The sequence below is a fragment of the Panthera tigris genome, chromosome C1 (assembly GCF_018350195.1).
Source record: "Panthera tigris isolate Pti1 chromosome C1, P.tigris_Pti1_mat1.1, whole genome shotgun sequence".
Lineage (NCBI taxonomy): Eukaryota > Metazoa > Chordata > Mammalia > Carnivora > Felidae > Panthera > Panthera tigris.
In genome coordinates, this window is record NC_056667.1 from 161,389,447 (window position 1) to 161,409,694 (window position 20,248).

The 20,248-nt window shown below is 37.1% G+C and overlaps 1 protein-coding gene across 1 annotated transcript in view; it reads right to left on the reverse strand.

Annotated features, from left to right (window-relative positions):
• Positions 1–20,248, reverse strand: part of GPR155 (G protein-coupled receptor 155) — a 49,042-nt gene that overhangs the window by 26,796 nt on the left and 1,998 nt on the right. Inside the window, exons 2-7 of the mRNA XM_007074563.3 lie at positions 16,874–17,370; positions 8,421–8,820; positions 4,971–5,136; positions 3,937–4,092; positions 1,649–1,732; positions 914–1,031 (exon numbers count right to left, since the gene is read on the reverse strand). Coding sequence (XP_007074625.1) covers positions 914–1,031; positions 1,649–1,732; positions 3,937–4,092; positions 4,971–5,136; positions 8,421–8,820; positions 16,874–17,339 — 1,390 coding nt within the window. The 5' untranslated portion in view covers positions 17,340–17,370. The remainder of the gene's footprint in view (positions 1–913; positions 1,032–1,648; positions 1,733–3,936; positions 4,093–4,970; positions 5,137–8,420; positions 8,821–16,873; positions 17,371–20,248) is intronic.

A 20,248-nucleotide genomic window follows, 5' to 3' on the forward strand; every position in this document is an offset into this window, starting at 1 on the left:
CTTGTGATCTTAAAGGCATGAAATCAAAGGCCTGTCCCTTGAAGCCACTTCCTGACACCTGCCTCCTAACAGTGACCATAACCAGTGCTTCCATTCTACCATTTTCCTCTTATGTGCCATTCTATGGGTTCACATCTTTGCTATGAATACAATACAGTCAGACAGAATGTTTCACAAACATACCAGAATGTATGCATCCAAATAAATATTATATACTTCAAAATGACAATATGCTAAAATAGTTGAATACCTTTTTTGGAGCTAGTTGAAATGAGAAACAGTCTTTCTGACCGGGTACTCTTGTATTTCCGTATCCTTTTATTCCTTACTTTTCTTGTTCTCATATAACCACTTTTCCTTCTATTTAATAATATAGTTCCAGTTGTTGACTACCTAATATGTAGTAGGCATAAATACCCATATCTCATTCAGTTCTCAAAGTAACTCTGCAAGGTGTGATAACCCAGTCTCACAGATGAGGAAACTGAGGTTGTAAAAGTTAAGTCATTCGCTGAAGGCAGAGCCAGCATTTTTCACTCAGTTCTGTTGGACCCTATTGGTGATCTCGGGGACATACCTCACATGCCTCATACTTCTCTGCCATTCCCTCCCTCCTTTCTCCACTTGCCTCCAGTACCTGATCTCTTGGTGTGTCCAAAGGCGAGCTGTGCTGACTGGAGCCGAGAGCCAAAGATCCTGAGGAAAAAGACCACGTGACTGGAAACCCCCTGAATCCAGTCAGGAATACAGTACACCAGGAAACAGAGCACAGCATTGCCGACGGCCTGTGCTAGTGACAGTAGCGGCCGAGAGAATGCCTTAATCCCATCCTACTAGACTTCAAAAAGGTCAGCTCTCAGCTGAGAGCTTCTAATGACAAAAGACTTAAATTTCCATTTATGATCCAACTCACCTGTCCACAGGTAGGTGCTATAGAGGGAGCTGTACAATAGAACAAACACCAGAATTTGTCCAACAAAATTTTTTTCTTTCACAAAATTCCATATCATCATTCCAGCACAGACAATAGACTGAAGAAAAAATTATGAACAAAGTCAGTCATATCCATATGAGTCACATAAATGTTTTTATTCACAGCAAATATAATTATTCACTTTAAAGGACTGCTGAATAATTATGCTAGCCATACTAAAGCTTCAAGTTTTATGATAAAACCCTTTTACACAGTCTTTAACAATGTGCATAATTGAAACAGACAACATTCTAAATACTAACCTTATAATTATTAATGGTTTACATAAAAAATGCTAAACTTTTTTCCATTATAATTTGAGATATGCAAAGATTTGACTAGAAGAATAAGATTGTGAGAGAATTCAACCTTTAATGATTCAATTATTTCTATTAAAAATGTGAGAGAATTCAATCTTTAATGATTCAGTTATTTCTATTAAAAATGCAAAATTATCACTGCCCACCATTATCAGCCTTTATATACAGTTCAAGACCTACTGTGGTATATAATAAATTAGGCATGAATTAATTGTAATCAAGTTGTAACTGACTGCATTCAGTAAAAAATACTTTTGACTTTATAACTGGAAAAACCCAGTGAAATAATTTTCTCCTCTACAGTAGAATAATCAATGAAAAAAGCATAATTCCAAATATCTATATGTTTACTAACCTGAGCGATGAGTAAATTAGTTGTAAGCATATGAGGGAGCTGTTTATATTTCTTACTCAAAAGAAGAATAGCCAGAGACCAGATCTTAAAGACAAAAGGTTCAAAAGTTACTTAGGTTTTTAAAACCTTAATAACTCCTTATCAAATAACTCATTGATTAGCTCTTTTTTGAGAGAGAGAGAGAGACTGCACACTGGTGTGCATAAGCAGGGGAGGGGCAGAGGGAGGAGGGGAGAGAGGATCTTAAGCAGGCTCTGCAACCAGTGCAGAGCCCCATGTGGGGCTCAAGCTCACCACCATGAGATCATGACCTGAGCAGAAATCAAGAGTTGGACGCTTAACTGACTGAGCCACCCAGATACCCCTTATTAGCTTCTTTAAAGGATTCTGTTTATCTTGGTTCAAAAGAAATTCCAGTATTTTACTTACTTTAATCTGCCTAGTTCCCCCCCAAAATATTAAGGTAAATTACTATATTCATGCTATATAAATAGCATGGAGGTGTAACAACATAGATGGACCTAGAAGGTATTATGCTAAGTGAAATAAGTCAGACAGGGAAACATAAATAGTAAATGATTTCACTTCCATATGGAATCCCCAAAACAAACCAAATGAACAAACAAAACAGAAACAGACTCATAGATACAGGAAACTGTTGGCCACCAGAAGGGGGAGGAGTTGAGTGGTAGATGAAACAGGTCAGGGGGACTGAAAAGTACAAATTTCCAGTTATGAAATAAATATGTCCTGGGGACTTAATGTACAGCATAGAAAACATAGTCAATAACATTGCAATAACTTTGTTTGTTTTTTTTTTTTAATTTTTTTTTTTAACGTTTTATTTATTTTTGAGACAGAGAGAGACAAAGCATGAACGGGGAAGGGTCAGAGAGAGGGAGACACAGAATCTGAAACAGGCTCCAGGCTCTGAGCTGTCAGGAGAGTCCGACGTGGGGCTCGAACTCACGGACCGTGAGATCATGACCTGAGCCAAAGTCGGCCGCTTAACCGACTGAGCCACCCAGGCGCCCCAGCAATAACTTTGAATAGTGACAAATGGTAACCAGTTTTATCATGGCGATCATTTCATAATGTATAAAAATATCAAATCACTATGATGTACTCCTGAAATTCATAATTATATATCATTTATACTTTGAAAAAAAAAATGAGGAGATCCTATCACAAATTAACTGTTCAAAAATGACAGGGTCTTTAAGAACTAATGCCTTGACCACGGCCATGTCCTAACTTTGCCTACTTTTGGTGGCTGGGGTAGCACACAGGTTCACCAACTATTCAGGAAAAGATCTTTAGCAGGAGATGCAGTTATAATGCATTATTCTAAGTTTTCCTCTTTTAAATTCCACCATACTGGCTCATAAAGTAACTAAATTGAAGGTAGTCTTATTTGGAACAACACACATTGCCCACCTTAAGATGAACTGTCTTGCATCCCTTATGTTTAAAAGAATTGGGTTTCTATTCTCCCTCTAAAGTGGCCAGCTAAGGATGCTGGTAAATTTCCTTCTTTCTTCTGCCCTCATTTCAATCAACATTTATATCATCTCTCTCCCCAATCCTCTTACCAAAGGGCACAGATTTTAACAATATGTAACAGAAGTGAAATTTCCTAAAAATTACATTAATCACACATTTATTTGTTGTCAGTATACATGTTCATCCCTATCTCCTTTCCCTTAACAGTAAAACTTGTCTTTTTTTCCCCCCCATCCAGAATACTGCTTGAATTCCATAGGCAACGTGAGCTACAGGATACTCTAGCCGTTAAATGTTTAAGTATTTAATTTGAACTAGATTCATCCAGAAAGCTTCATTAACATTAAATGGATGGACAGATGATCCCTTCCAACCATGATTCTACAACAGCTATTATTTGTATAGTGATTTGTCATTTGCAGAGGCTTTTCACATATATTGTCTCATGTAATCCTTAAAACAATCCATGGAAATGGGTAAAATTAGTATCTCCAGCTCACAGCTGAGAAAACTGAAGTTTGGAGACACACAGCTAGTTTGCGACAGGGCCACAGTCCAAATCCAGGTCTGACTAAATCTCATGCCTTGTCTGCTGTATGACTAACTCTCAAAACAAAAGACACAACTCGGAAGGCTGATATGTACATTTTATGCATAAGCTTTAGCTTTCTCTATTGCCTAAGAGGTTTTTTTTAATACATTTTAAATCCCTAACTTCCTGTTACCAAGCTATTCTCAAACTCATTCTGTGTTTTTCATTCATTTTTACACTGAGACATACTTACCAAGGAGACAAGGCTGATAATACTTATATCGAAACTAACATTCTGGATGGCATACGCCAATGGCTTAGGGTCCATAGTGGGAAAGGTTAATAACCAGGCAGAAACGTACATGATTGGTGCAGACACAAATGTGCTTATGACCATCCCTGAGGTTATCTGCAAAAAATGAAATCAAATTGAGGGTCACGCTGTCGATAAACAATTACTCTAAACTTTAAATAGCCACACCACACGAAGACATTCTAAAATAAAAGAGTCAGTAAAAAGACATCACAAATTCCAGCATATTCTCTAATGCTGCATTCCCCATTTCTGAGAGTCCTTAAAAGAAAACACAGTTAAGTTCCTTTGGCTCTTCCAATCCATGCTCAATTAGTATTTGTACATAACCAATACTAGACATCCCACGCTGATGGTAATCTTCTAGGTTCTAGAAAGTAAACCATATTAATGATCTAATTAAACTGATGACCAGTTTCCTTCCACACTATTTCATAAAATATAGGGCAATAAAAAAAAAAAATTACCATGCAGATTAAATAATGGAACTAACCTTTGTTAAGTAATTTAGTTCCTTTGTTATATTTCAAAAACATTTAGTCTAATACTGTAAGTAACATGTACAATATGCTTAGACAAGGTTAATAATTTGGTATTAATTAATTTTAGCTATTTACTGCAATTCATTATGTGGTGTTTTACATCTGCTGGTTGAATTATCAGTGAATGAAACATCTTTTTTTTTTTTTACCCAAAATTTCAAAAGTTACCATTCTGTAGATAACCTCTAGGCTTCAGTATAAGTACAACAATGAAATATTTGAAATTTAAAAAGACTAATGAAAAAAGCAACGGCTGAGAAAAGACCCTGCATTAAATAACTATTATTACAGGATGTTACACGATGCCTCCTTATTTACAATGAAGTAGCTTACACATATCAAATTCTCATAAAAGAATGCTGATTTCTGTGTTTTAAAAATTCATTTTTCTCCTAACTGGACAGTCAAACTTAGAGAACAGTGTATACATACAATCTCGACTTCCATGTTGAACTGTGTTGCAAAGATAGCCACGCCTGGCGCTACAGGAAAGACGCCATACAAAAATGCATAATTTGATAAACTTGTATGGTTCACTACACTGTCGCCCTTGTCCAGGAGTTCCACCATTTCTCTACACAGAAGTGGCAGCACCAGCCTGAAAAAAACAAGAAATGTGTCATTCACTTGACATCAAAGCATGCTGGTCCCCAAGGGGGAGATTGTTCTAGTGAACTTGGCATTAAGTTATTCTTCTTCTCCTGCCCAGAAGGAGTATCTATTTGCATGCATATATTCTCTGCATGCCTACTTGTGAACATTTTGAAAGAATCAAGAATTCAACTTGGAGCCATTTAAGTGTAATAATGTTCTCTTTTATTTTAGTTTATTTATTCATTTTGTAGGTGAGAGAGAGAGCACATGGGGGAGAGGGGCAGAGAGAAAGGGAGAGAGAAAATCCCAAGCAGGCTCCACACTGTTAGCACAGAGCCCTGATGTGGGGCTTGAAATTACTGACCATAAGATCAACACCTGAGCATAAGTCGGACACAACCAACTGAGCCACCCAGGTGCCCTATTTTTAATTTTTTTAGAGAGAGAGATTGTACAAGGTATGGAGGGGGCAGAGGGCCAGAGAAAGTCTTTTTTCATAAGTTTTAAAATTTATTTTTGAGAGAGAGAGAGCACGTGTGCACGGGGGAGGGGGCAGGGGAGCAGAGAGAGGAAGAGAGTGCAGGGCCCTACTCGGGGCTCAAACTCGAGAACTATGAGATCATGACCTAACCTGAAATCAAGAGTCAGATACCCAACTGACTGAGCCACCCAGGTGCCCTGCCCTGAGAATCTTAAATAGGCTCCATGCTGTCAGCACAGCCACTGATGTGGGGCTCCATCAACCTCACCACCAATTGTGAGATCATAATCCGGGCTGAAATCAAGAGTTGGATGTTTGGGGCGCCTGGGTGGCTGAGCTGGTTAAGTGTCCTACTCTTGATTTTGGCTCTGGTCACGATCTCGTGGTTCACTGGATGGAGCCCTGAGTTGAGCTCTGCGCGGACAGCACCGAGTTCCCTTGGAATTCTTTCTCTCTCTCTCTTTCTGCCCCTCCCCTGCTTGCTCAAACATACTCTCTCTCTCAAAATAAATGAATAAACATTAAAAACAAAAAAAAAGAGTTGGACACTTAATCAACTGATGTTGATTAGGCATCAACCCGGATGCCCCTAAGTGTAACAACATTCTAAAAATACTTTCTGGGCACCTGGATGGCTCAGTCAGTTAAGCATCTGACTGCTGCCCAGGTCACAATCTTGGGGTTCATGGGTTGGAGCCCCGTGTCGGGCTCTGTGCTGACAGCTCAGAGCCTGGAGCCTGTTGCGGATTCTGTGTCTCCCTCTCTCTCTCTGCCCCTCCCCAGCTCATGCTCTGTCTGTCTGTCTGTCTCTCTCTCAAAAACAAAATAAAAACATTAAAAATTTTTAATAAAAAAATAAAAATATTTTCAACATCAGAGATTAGGAGGAGAAAACTCAGTTTTTGTTCTACAAATAATTTTCTTACAAAAAATGTGTAAAAGTTGTAGCTGTAGCTGCTGTTTCTTGTTTTCTTTACTAACAAACTGAAATGTTAAAAGAAAAAAGATTGATAACCTGAGTAAACTTTTTTCAAGAAAATTACTAAACTTCTTTTTGGAAAAAAACCCTGATCTTTATTATGATTTGGGGTTTAAACGTATTCAGGTATTGATAACATTGCTGTTCAATTAGATTCTGAAAGCCAACAGAAAAATAAGTATCTTACAATTACTTCTGCATCATTGTAGAGACAAAAGGGTTTGGCAAAGGGAACTGAAACAATGAAGCAGAGCAGAGAAGTGGTGAAATCCAGACTTGGTGAAGAGTCAGTGATTAAACAGATCCTTCGGGATTCCATAGAAAGACCATATAAGTAAGGGAAGCTGAGCTGATGAAGTTCTTAAAAAGAACAAGGCCAGGGGCGCCTGGGTGGCTCAGTCGGTTAAGTGGCCGACTTCGGCTCAGGTCATGATCTCGCGGTCCGTGAGTTCGAGCGCCGCGTCAGGCTCTGTGCTGACAGCTCAGAGCCTGGAGCCTGTTTCAGATTCTGTGTCTCCCTCTCTCTGACCCTCCCCCGTTCATGCTCTGTCTCTCCCTGTCTCAAAGATAAATAAACATTAAAAAAAAAAAAAAAAAAAAAAAAAAAAAAAGCCAGGCAGGTGATAACATTGTCTTAGTAGCACCTAGAGATATGCTCTATGTAGAATAAAGAACTGCTCTTACATGTATTTTTTAATTAGAAAAAATAGATAAAGATATCTAATAGGGATCAAAGACCAAGAAAAAAAAATTTTTTTAAGGAAAAAGATTTTGGGGACACCCGGGTGGCTCAGTTGGTTAAGCGTCTGACTCTGGATTTCAGCTCAGCCCATGATCTCACGGTCTGTGGGTTCAAGTCCCATGTTGGGCTCCACACTGACCGTGTGGAGGCTGCTTGGGATTCTCTCTCTCTCTCTCTCTCTCTCTCTCTCTCAAAATAAATAAATAAACTTAAAAAAAAAGACTTTTTAAATGAGAATATTTAAATTCTACTTATAAGTTGAAGTTGACAATCATTAGAACCATATTTATTACTGTGGCAATACTAATTAATTCTTTATTTCCAAGAAGAATACCACACCATAAATAATTTTCAAAAGTTATATTCATTTCTATTATTTTGAAAATATAGATGCTATTTCATATTGCACTGCTCTTGTGAATTTAATTGTCTATACAAGAGCTGATTTCAATAGTTAAGTATGCCCCAAGTGCCTTGGGGTAGTGTCACAGTAAAATTATGTCACCCGCACCATGAAATATAACTCCATGGCCAATGAGCTAAGTAAGCTGAAAAACTGTTGACTAAGAAACTGATAAAAGAAACTTTACTTGATAGGCTAGGATCAGAGGATTGGTAATAATCATTTGTACTGACTTACCTATATTTAGAAAGCTCAACCATCCACAGAATTATATTTTCCCCAAATTCATGAAAAAAAAGTTTATATTCAAAATCATTGTTTTCCTCATGAGTAATAGGGTTTTAAAAGATTTAGAAAACTTAGAAATCCTGTAAAATTTCCTTTAAAAATATGATCAACTGGGACGTTAGTAGATATTAAGTAAATTTATATAAAAGTTAAAGAGAAACCAATAGTTTTCATTTTCTGTCAGGAAAATGGGAAGAATAATCTACACAGAATAAGGAAATAACTTTCCACAATATACCAACATCACATTTTCCTTCAAATCACAACTACTCAGTTAGGAGGCATTATTACTCTCAGATTATTTAAAGGAGAAAATAGTCATAGACACATCTAATGAATTGACTAAATAAGGCTTTCACAGAGGACAGTCCCCAAGTTAAGTAAGTGAAACTTACAGTTTAGCTGTGATGAGAAGAATCAGTACAATAAATGCTGACTTCTTCAGTTTCTTTATTTTTCCCACCATTGTAAGACCAAGATAAAATAGAGCTGATCCAGAAAAAGAGTTTGCAAGTCCATCAAGAAAATTTTCCATATATACAGGCACCTTTTGATCAAGAATAAAATTGAAGGCAATGCCAATGAAAACCATAAACACTATTGGGTTCTGTAAAACACGCAGAAGTCCAAGTCCTACAATTTTCACTTTGTTTTGAGAAGCATTTTGAGTGTCTTTCCACTTCTGGATTTCACAGAAGATAAACCCTATAGGGTTTAACATCATAAGAGATATTGGTGCCACCAAGTAAATGTACTGGAGATATTCTGGGTATGTAGTTTGATATAAGGCTTCAACTGCAAAACATGAATTAAAATTGTTTCAAAAATGATTACCACAGAAATGCATGAATAAATTATTCATATAATGTTTTCCATGATTAATTATAACATTTTAAATTAATCTAAATAGTGCACAATGACCTCATTAGCCTACTTTGGAAAAGTAAATTTTAATAATAAAGCTGAAAAGAAAAACACACTATATTAAATGATATTTAGCTTATAAAATGATAATCAACTTTAAAAAATTATCATTAGTGAGACCTACTAATTTTTATTATGTACAGGCTAAGAGTAGTCTCGATAAAAGGACAGAATTGTAGAATTATTAAAAGAAAACATCTAGTAAGAGATTAAACATTTAAGTAATAAGAGCAACAAGGTACTTTGGTTCCCTTGAGAGAGTTTCACTGGAGTGGGGAACTGAAGCCAGACTACAGAGGGTGGAGGAGAGGGGAGGAGACAGTGAACAAAAATATGAGCAATGAAAGGATAGAGTCCAAGCTATGGTGGAAAAGAAGTAAAGATGGGAGATGGCTCTCAGATAAAAAGCTGAGGAATCAGGGACTGGAGGTCCCTACGAAGTCCTAGAATGACAAGTAGTTGGAAGGTTAGGAGTTCAGAGTAAGTCAGATAGTGAGCTACTGAACTTAGTATTTCCCAGAAGACTAGATCCCAGATGTGGCGTGGGAATTGATGGCTGAAAGGGTGTAAACATCACTGGAGACAATGAAGTCAGGGAACTGAATGGGCAGAGAACTTAATGGGTAGTTCACACAGATGCTAAAGTCAAAGAAGATAATGGCAAAACTTGGGAGTGGAGAGGATGACAATGAGCCAGATATTAAAGTCTTCACTAAATGAGGAGGAGTGATCAGAATGAGGTCGGCAGATGACAGCAATGAGGATGAACGGTTGAGGCAGGCAGCATGAACCCCAAAGAAGCAGTTCTTGCAAAAGAGCAGAGAGTAATGGCCTGGCAGAGGTACAAGGAGCCTATGAGAATGCCAGCTCTGCCTCCCATTGCTCATATAGGATGCAGGTGAAGAGAAAATAAGTGGTCTCCATTTGAGAGGAATAAGAAGGAATGAATGAATGCCTTTAGGAAAACCCAGTGTAGATGTTGAAGAATTAGGAATGAAAAGGTGATCTAAGGAATGTTTGGGAGGAGAATACAGTTGAGTACACAGTAGAGCACATTTAATTAACACAAATTCAACTATGCTCCCTTAGGAAAACAAAGGCTTCATTTTCCCCCCATTGAGCATGTTCCCAAATGCAAACTAATCACTTCACTTGTTCATTGATGAACAACAATGCTAGAGAAAAAAATCTGGCTGTGTCAGACTTATGAGAAATGGTACAATATATACAAAGTATGTGTGCTGTATTCTGCGGGTGACTTAACAGATTTTCAAGAGTTTGACTGCATGACTTTAGAACCTAACCAGTGCATAAAATGAGTCTCCTTGGAAGGGGGTGGGTGGGTTGGATCAGACTTCAAGCAGTTTGTTGGTGGACATGAGGGATAGTGGTCCGGTTTGGGGGTGATCGGACCAACACAGAGCCTTAGAATAAGCAACCCGGTCTCCAGGCACATATTTGGCAATGAGTTCTGAAATTCAACCTACCACATATAAAGGTTGATTCATAAATGATTTGAGGTTGAGAAAGAAAGATTAAAAAAAAAATGAACAGCCACAATCACTCGCAAAGACAGAGGCAATCATGTGCAAAAATGTAAAAGATTAGATTTCTCAACTTACATTAAGATAAAGTTTCACAGGTAGGAAACTATATTTGTTTACTTACTCAGGATACATAAGTTCAGTTAATGTCATGCACCTTTCCTGTTAAAGTTACATAACTAGATTGTATAACCTTTAGAAGCCTACCTGGTTCTCATGAGCTAATACCTACTTTTTTGTAGGATTCCATTCCTTTTTTTTTTTTTTTTTTTTTTTAGCTAAGCACTTACAGAGGTCTATAATACCTCTGAAATGAAGCAGTGGCTAAACAAAACATATTTGATTACATAAAACATCACAAATTCTGTCCACTAATTTCCAAATTAGATACACGAGATCTATCTGTATCTCTTAGTGGTGTTCTTTCACATTTCATAAGATTTTATCTTTTAAGTAAAAAAAAAAAAAAAAGCACTCTTGATAACTATTTCTAGACAGCTACACTTCTACTTAGATATTGCGTCTCAAAGAGAAAGGCTTCCATACCTGCTCACCACTCAATGATTAAAACAGAGAGCACATTTTGGAAAGCCTTGTATTTTCAATCTGCGTACAAGAGTTTTCCCAAGTGGCCACTAAAATGCACAAAGTGTTTCCTTTGACAACTTTTATCACACAAATCCCCTTAAGTAAAGGCCTTTTTCCAGAAATTTACCATTGCCAGCATGCTTGCACTTAATCACCATAGGAAAATGGATTTTAGATTGTTTAACAAACTCAGTGCAGGGGCACGTGGGTGGCTCCTTCCGGTTAAGCGTCTGACTCCTGATTTCGGCTCAGGTCATGATCTCATGGTTCTTGAGTTCAAGCCCTACATTGGGCTCTGCGGTGGCAGTACAGAGCCTGCTTGGGATTCTCTCTCTCCTCTCTCTGCCCCTCCCCTGCTTACGGTCTCTTGCTCTCTCCCTCTCTCTCAAAATGAATAAAAGAACATTAACAAAAATAAAAACTAAGAGCTCAATACGAATTTGAGCAGCAGCCTATCATTATCTATGGCTAAGCAATGACCACGTACTTTCTTCTTTTGCAGGATCTTTTGTATTTTCTCCTCTTGAACCACTAGTCAAAAATCTCAGAATTGGATTAATGTGTTTATCAACTTATATTCTTTTTTGGTTTTTCTTGACCACTCCCTTGATCCATTTTATTCACTGTCGACAGTATCTTCTAAATCTTACCTTTCAAAACTTAGGATTTTCCCACAGTGTTCACCTTCCACGGGAATCACTCTAAAGCCTTTCTATTGGCATTCATAGTCCAGTCTCCACAAGGGGTCCCTTCCTCATGCAGCTCATCGCTCACTATTCTTTCGTGCAAAGCCTCCACCGGCGATTAATATCACAGTTTCCCCAGACAAACACCAGGGTCATAATTACAAGTTCTACATGCTGATCATCATTCCCCAATTTGTTGAAGTCTCTCTTTCCTTACCTAAATCCTACTTATAGTTTAAGGCCTGTCTCAGGTACCAATGCTTCCTCCAGGTCTTCAGTCTATATCCTGGGTCTCCTCTCTGGATGGCTCTGGCACCTTGTTTCATAGAAGTTGTTTCTCACCACATTCCAAGTTCCCTGAAGGCACATTGTCATAACCCCCAGTCCCCAGCATGGTGCTGAACAAATCCAAAAAATATTTGCTGAATGGAATTAACATATCAATGAATGTCAAAATTTTCAAAGTAAAAATGTATTCTGTAGGGGTGCCTGGGTGGCTCAGTCAGTTGAGCATCCAACTCTTGATTTCAGCTCAGGTCATGGTCTCATGGTTTATGAGATTGAGCTCCGCGTCGGGCTCTGCGCTGACAGCTTGGAGCCTGCTTGGGATTCTCTCTCCCTTGCTCTCTGCCCCCCCACCACTTGTGCTCTCTCTCTTAAAATAAATTTTTAAAAAATGCATTTTGTAACACACAGCAATTTATATCTAATTGTTATCTCTTAAACCTGTTTCTTTTTGTACACAGGTTTTTTTTTTCTTTTTTCTTATTCCGAGTATTTATAAAGCAGATTACTATTATTTTAAACCAGTTGAACAGGTATATGAAGGCAAAAAAAAGGTACAATCTAGTGGGAGAGAGCAAAAAATTGGGAATGAATAAATAATTGCTAAATTACTAGAAGAATAAGGTTCAACATGGAAATTTCAGTCCAATTCTGCCATTCATTTGCATAATTAAAGTTATATATTTATCTATGAACTGGCAGTGCTTTTGTTACCAATTGAAAGATGGTTTTTTTTGAAAGATGGTTTTTCAAATCTGAAAAACATATATGAAAGTAGTGAACTATACTAACAAATTCGATTTCTAATAATTATATCCCTTATTAAGTTCTAATTAATTAATACTTACAAATAAGGCTCTTGGGCGGGAGGAGAGAATCCCACTATGAGGAACTAAGACAAAATTAGCCACCCACTGTGGCTCCTATTTTGATTCCTGCCAGGTTTCAATCCCTAGCAAATAACACTAAGACCCAGACAAGATCATTCTATTATTTAATGGCATATAGTTAAATGCTTCATCTCCTTTTTGTTTACAGCTCAAGCACTAGAGCATAATTATGATTAGTTGGGGTACTTACACTATCAGCATTGTTTAGAAGAATAAATTATAGGACTTAACTATGCATTATTAGTATCTTGTAATGACAGAGGTAGGGAACCTTCTGATTTGCTGAAATCAACATTTCTTCTTGGTAGATTCTTGGTTTCCTCTGAGACTCATATTTCTTAAAGTACCTTTGAAAAGAATTGTTCTAAAAATGGCAAGCTTCTCTTTTAGTCTGTTAAATGTACTGTAGCATTCTGTCACTTGAATATAGATAAATCATTTTAATGTAATTTCATAGACTGTTATAATTGTCATAATATACAGAAAAAGGAAACATGACTGTCCTTAATTTTCTTTCATTAACTTATCCACCTTCTCCTGAATCACCTGTAAATTGGACTGGTATTGTGCAACAAAAGCAGTCTTTAAAAGGACATTTTTTAAAACCTATGATGCTTATCTGTTAACAAGAGAGTGGCAATACCTTGGGGGACACCACATAACAAACAGAAAGAAAGGGTCTTCTCTGTAGAGACACAGTCTTCTCTGTTTATCCTGAAAAAGTCCAGAAGGCAGATGGGCATGAAGCAGTAATAAATAAGCCCATTGGAGCACATACACAGCCCTACAGTTCTGTATCCTACCTTCCAATCTGCAGATATGTGAGAAAGCACTTTTGTTTATGCTATTGGTTTCTGGAAAGGTACTGTCTACAACCCAATGTTACAAGAGATCTTATATTATTTGTAATTTGAAAACAAAAAATGAGAACTCAAAATTTAGAAGGATAATCATCAGTAAAATTGGACTAGCACACTGCTAGGAACATGATTATTATCAGATTCAATGATCTAGTGTAGGATATAAGGAAAACAGTGATGAAAATAGCAGACTACATTTTTGATTTGGAGATTCTGTCTTAAAATGAAAATGGAGAACCCTCTTGCACTGTTGGTGGGAATGCAAACTGGTGCAGCTGCTCGGGAAAACAGTGTGGAGGTTCCTCAAAAAATTAAAAATAGATCTACCCTACGACCCAGCAATAGCACTACTAAGAATTTACCCAAGGGATACAGGAGTGCTGATTCATAGGGGTACATGTACTCCAATGTTTACAGCAGAGCTTTCAACAATAGCCAAATTATGGAAAGAGCCTAAATGTCCACCAACTGACGAATGGATAAAGATGTGGTTTATATATATAATGGAATACTACTTGGCAAGGAGAAAGAATGAAATCCTGCCATTTGTAGCAACGTGGATAGAATTGGAGGGTATTGTGCTAAGTGAAATAAGTCAGAGAAAGATATCATGTTTTCACTCATATGTGGAACTTGAGAAACTTAACAGAAGACCATGGGGGAAGGGAAGGGGAAAAATAGTTACAAACAGAGAGGGAGGAAGGAAACCATAAATACAGAGAACAAACTGAGGATTGACTGGGGGGGGGGGTGGGGAGGAGAGGGGAAAATGGGTGATGGGCACTTGTTGGAATGAGCCCCCCAAACCAAGAGCACACTGTATACACTGTATGTTAGCCAACTTGACAATAAGTTATATTTTTAAAAAATGGATAAGCTCATCTAATAGGTCTTTTTCCACTGCTATTCATTTTATAGAACACTTTTAGATATATGACTATATCCACAATACTCAGGTCCTCACATTATAATACATGGTCAAATGTATCTTTGATTCTCTCTGACATTAACGGGTTACACAGGCTAGTTAGGTCTATCTGAAGATTACATGGGCATGTTATATAACTGTGTGGCATAAGAGAATGCCCCAGGATTTAGAATCAAGAGGCCTAGGTTTGGATCTCAGTCACCTGTTAGCTGTGTGACCTGGGATAAGACAATCAAATCCCTGTAAGCCTGTCTCTTTATTTGAAAATGAGGATTACAAATATCTGCCCTACCTCAGATGAGATAAATATATGAGAAAATACTCTATAAAGTTACAAACGTTAGTTCTGTTTAGTTATGGACTTACTAATCTATGAGAGCATGAAACTATATACTTCTAGATTATAGTTAAATTAAGATAATGTAATATTTGTTAAATACTTAACACTATGATACCAAGCCACTTGTAAGGTCCTTATGCCATAAATACCTTGACAAATTTACATTATTAATGCTCCTGAAGAGATGGACAAACATGTTAACTCCTTGCTCTTTTATTTCCAGTTTTTATTTTAATGCTTGGTTCATCCTTAATTTTAAAATTCAGTATCCTTAAAGGAACACCTATATAGTTTCTATTTATAGCCCAGTCATCGAAGAGCCTACTCTCCCTCTCTCACAAACCTCCTGCTTTACTCACAGTTATTTAGTTTCGAAGATTTAGCTCCATTCCTGGTAAGCAAGATGAAGGAGGGCCAAAGGAGGAGAAAAAGGAAAATATATCCTTTTGGTGCCAGTGGTAAAATAATAACAATTTGGGGGGTGGGGAGAGTTTTAAAACTACTGAATAAGGAATCTGAAAGTTAATCGTAGTTTTCAGTTGTCTGTTTCATTACATTTCTTTCAGTCTCTGCTCAGAAGATATACCATCAGAGACGTCTTTACTGACCCCCTCATTCCTATCCAAACAACTTTGTTTTTATGGTACTTGCCATTACTTGATATTATTTTAATTTTAATGTTATTTTCACATTAAAATGTAAATTCAATATGTACAAGAACTTTGTTGACAGGTGTATTTGCAGCAGCTGGCACAACCATTGGAACCTAACAGGTCCGTATGAATGAGTGAATGAATGAATGACTCTATCCACAATACTCAGGTCCTCACATTATGATACATGGTCAAAGCACAACATTAACTTTTAACTTAAAAATAAAAATATAAAAAGTAGCTACTAAGGAGGTATTTGCTTAGTGGTAGGTGTTCTAAAAAAAAAAAAAAAAGGATATGTTCAAGATAACTCAATATCCCAAATTGGTATGTTTTATCAGGAAAACACACATAGAAACATAAAATTAGGCAGCCTAAAGAGTTGGAAAGGTTACGAAGGAAGAGTTGAAAAGGTAAAAAAGCCTTCACCATTTTTGTTCTTAAACAAGAAGTTAACTCAATTGAAGTAAATTGACATTTTGAATAACAAGCTCAAAAACAAGCTTTAATATAAAACAATATGTATTCTAGATGGTAAGAAAAAGTCACTCATACATTTCCACTGATAACATTTAACAATAACTATTTTTATACACACATATGTCTATCTTTTTTATATAATTTAAATCAGAATCTGATCCCTTCTGGACCTGAACTTCTTTCATGTGACTATTGAGAAGAAAAAGAATATATTAGAAAGATGATTTATAAAGTTTATTTGGATATGACTACTTATTTTAGGTCGACTCTTGAAGGAACTTCAAACTCTGAAGTTGAAGAAAGATAGAATTAAGCCTAATTTAAGAAATAGTTAAGAAAAAATATGAGAGATTTTAAAATTTTATTGAAAGATTTATTCCTTTTTGGGTGTAGGCACTGTGGGGTAGTACAAAGTACAGTGGTTTGGAATGAGGCTTTGTGATTTTTTTTTAAGTAAACTCTACCCCCAAAGTGGAGCTTGAACTCATGACTCCAAGATCAAGATTCGCATACTCTACTGACTGAACCAGCCAAGTGCCCCGAGAGATTCTTTTAGATATAAGAATAAATATCTATCACTAACAAATGCTTAGATACATTAAAGGATTAAATTTTGCTACCTCCTAAAATATTTGCATTTTTTAAAAGGTTGAAAAGTACAATAACTTACCTATAGGATATCCCAATGCAAAGTCATTGCTTTGTGTAGCAAAAATAGGGAATAGTCCAGCTTTGCTGAATCGACTATCAGGACTGGCAACCAGTAAGGTTAAGACACATACAATGAAAAATACAGAAGCTTTGGCAATCAAGATACTATATAGGAAAGACCAATCCACATTGGAAAAATTAAGTACAACCATATTTTTGAATAATAAAGCTGGAAGTGCAAATCTGGAGACAAAATTTCCCAGTCCTTTGGCCTGTGTTGATGTTATGACATTGGCTCTTCCTGCTATGTAGCCACAAAGGACTATGCCAAAGCATTCTAGTAAGGCTGGAAAAAGCCTTGTTATTGACATTGAAGGTGGGTCATTAGTGGAATTAAATCTATGCATCACTGTTGAGGAAAAAGTTTTGCTCATATTGACTGCAATGGTTAAGTTCTCTGCAGGTAAATTGGAAAAAGAATTCATTTTCGTTCACCCTCCAACTCCAACCAGATCTCTGGAAAGAAAGGAAAAAAGATTCAGTGTGACAATAAATCAGAAGACGAATTCTAGTTGAAAGCCTACACTGGCAAACCTAGACTTATCAAATGGCCAAATATGTACACTTTCTTCAACAACCAACAGAGAAAAATTACAATGAAAAAACAGGGGGAGGGGGCGAGAGTGTTTGCTAACGATAACCTCTTTACTCTCAATGGTGGGTCAGCTCAAAATACTTATGTTGCTGTCCTATTTTCAGTATCAGACATGATTAAGATAAGATCCACAAATACGAGAGCTGCAGTGATACCCCATGGCTCTCTCCCATGATCCACACTTGAGCTCCACCTAGTGGGTAAGAGCTTGGGGCCCACAGAGTCTCTCCTGAATGTCCACCTGCATCCAAATTCCCTGGAAATTTCAGTTCTCAAGGCTACATACTGGACAGGAGAGTACTGCCTAGCCTGTGGTCATACTTGAGTACAGGACAAGAAGAAAAATATGGTACAGTACCACATAACAACTTTATCTTTTCATCTGTGAAATGGCAATAATTCTATCTACCTCACTAGGATTTGAGATGATTCAAGTCCCTTATAATCACATCTGGCACAAAGTAATCACTTAACTTTTGGTAGTATATAAAAGAGAATGAAAAAAAAAATGATGGCATCCTACCAGGCTACCCTTAGTTCCTTTTATACTAGCATCAGATATTTGCCTTCTTGAATGCCCCATAGTTCCCTTTGTGTCACAGGGACTTTGTACATGTTATTCAGTCTAAAATGTTCTCTTCTCTACCTGCCATTCTCTATGTAGTAACACCTGCTCACCCTCTAAATCATATAGTTCAGGAGTTTCTTCATCAGGTAAGGCTTCACTAACCCCATAGCCAAGTCTTTTTCAAATAGAATCAGATTCCTTACCCGTAGGCTACTTTTTGCAGTTTGTAATTACGCTATGCATTAGAGTGACTATTTGATTTATGTCTATCTCTTTCACTAGACTTTAAGTGCCACACAAGTAGGGACTCTGCATGTTCTTGCTCAATGTTGTATACCTAATGCCTAGCACAGTGCCTGGCACACAGGAGGCACTAATATATTTATACTGAAATATTTACATATAAATATATATACTTATATATATAATATATATATTATTTTGATGAATGACTAAAATATTAATCTGCTCTTAAAACTTTCACCTTTTATTTTTAATGTTTATTTATTTATTTTAATTTTAATAAATTTATTTATTTATTTATTTTAATATTTATTTTGAGAAAGAGAGAGCATGCATGGGGGTGGGACAGAGAGAGAGAGGGGGAAAGAGAGAATCCCAAGCAGGCTTCACGCTCAGCCCAAAGCCTGATGTGGGGCTCGATCTCATGACTGTGAGATTACAGCCTGAGACGATATCAAGAGTCAGACGCTTAACTGAGCCACCCAGGCACCTCAAACCCTTCGCCTTTTAGTGGACCAATGTTCTCTTTCAGGAACTATCTAGTTCATGGACAGAAATATATTTTTTTTCTGAATGATAAAGTATTCTAAGTTTTTCACTATAGCAACAGGCCATGACCACAAAATATGTTCTAAAATGTTCCAAAACTATGCTAAAATGTTAAAGAACACAACGTGTGTTGTAAAATGTCCTAAAGATGGTCAGAAAATGCTAAAGCTAGAAAGAATTTGTTATGCTAGCATTACAATACTTAGACTCCCCTCTTGCTGCCAGGGACACAATGAACATGAGGTTTGGGCCACTTTGCAACTAATCAGCTTTCATGAGTAACTCAAAATTAATATGGTGACAATTGCCAATTTCTAAGTGATTATTCTGGGTTAACCATCTAAAGTGGACTTATATAAGGTAGAAAGTAAAAATGCTCACGATTTCTGAAATTTACAATGCCAAGAGGTAAGTTTTCAAACACCCACACGACATCAGAAAGACTCAGATAGCAGGCCAGAGAGCAGCAACAACTAATACACGGGGTGTGGACAAGGCAATTTTCTCCGTGCTACCCTCATATGAACTGAACCATTTAAAAACCTTACATGTAATCTGGATCCAGACAAGTGTTGTTCTACCAGGATTAGATAGGAGTGGTCAATATCCACAAAACCGATAATAATCACATACTTGAAGTTTACCAAATAAGCATCAAATTATATTCTGGGAAAGCTAATGGTTGGGATAGGTACCATTAGTTGAGGTAAAGAGCTGGTAAACAAAGGTATTAAACATTTGGAGCCCCTAACAGGTGTGGACTTGAAAAGGCAATGCCAAAGAATAAGATGACAAACTTGTCCAGTCTTATGTTATTTCTTTAAAATTCCCTATATTTCTTTGCCTGGAATATTAATAACTCATACTGGTCATTACCCCTTATTTGTACCACACTCACATATTGATGTATTACAATAATTTTTTTAACAGTTTTAACTAAAATAGTGGCTGTAACTTTTTTAAAAAAAAATTTTTTTTTAACGTTTTATTTATTTTTGAGACAGGGAGAGACGAGCATGAACAGGGGAGGGTCAGAGAGAGGGAGACACAGAATCCAAAACAGTCTCCAGACTCTGAGCTGTCAGCACAGAGCCCAACGCGGGGCTTGAACTCACGGACCGTGAGATCATGACCTGGGCCGAAGTCGGCTGCTTAACCGACTGAGCCACCCAGGCGCCCCAAATAGTGGCTGTTCGATTAAAAGAGTCAAATAGACCTGAACCCAATTTTGAGCCTTTTCACTTATCAACTCTTTGGGCAAGTTAAGTGCCCTCTCTGAACCTTAGCTTCTTCAACTGTAAAATGAGAGTAAACACTTCCTTAAAGGGATATTGTAAGGAGTGGAGATTTTATTGTTCACACAGATTTTATAAGTTCAC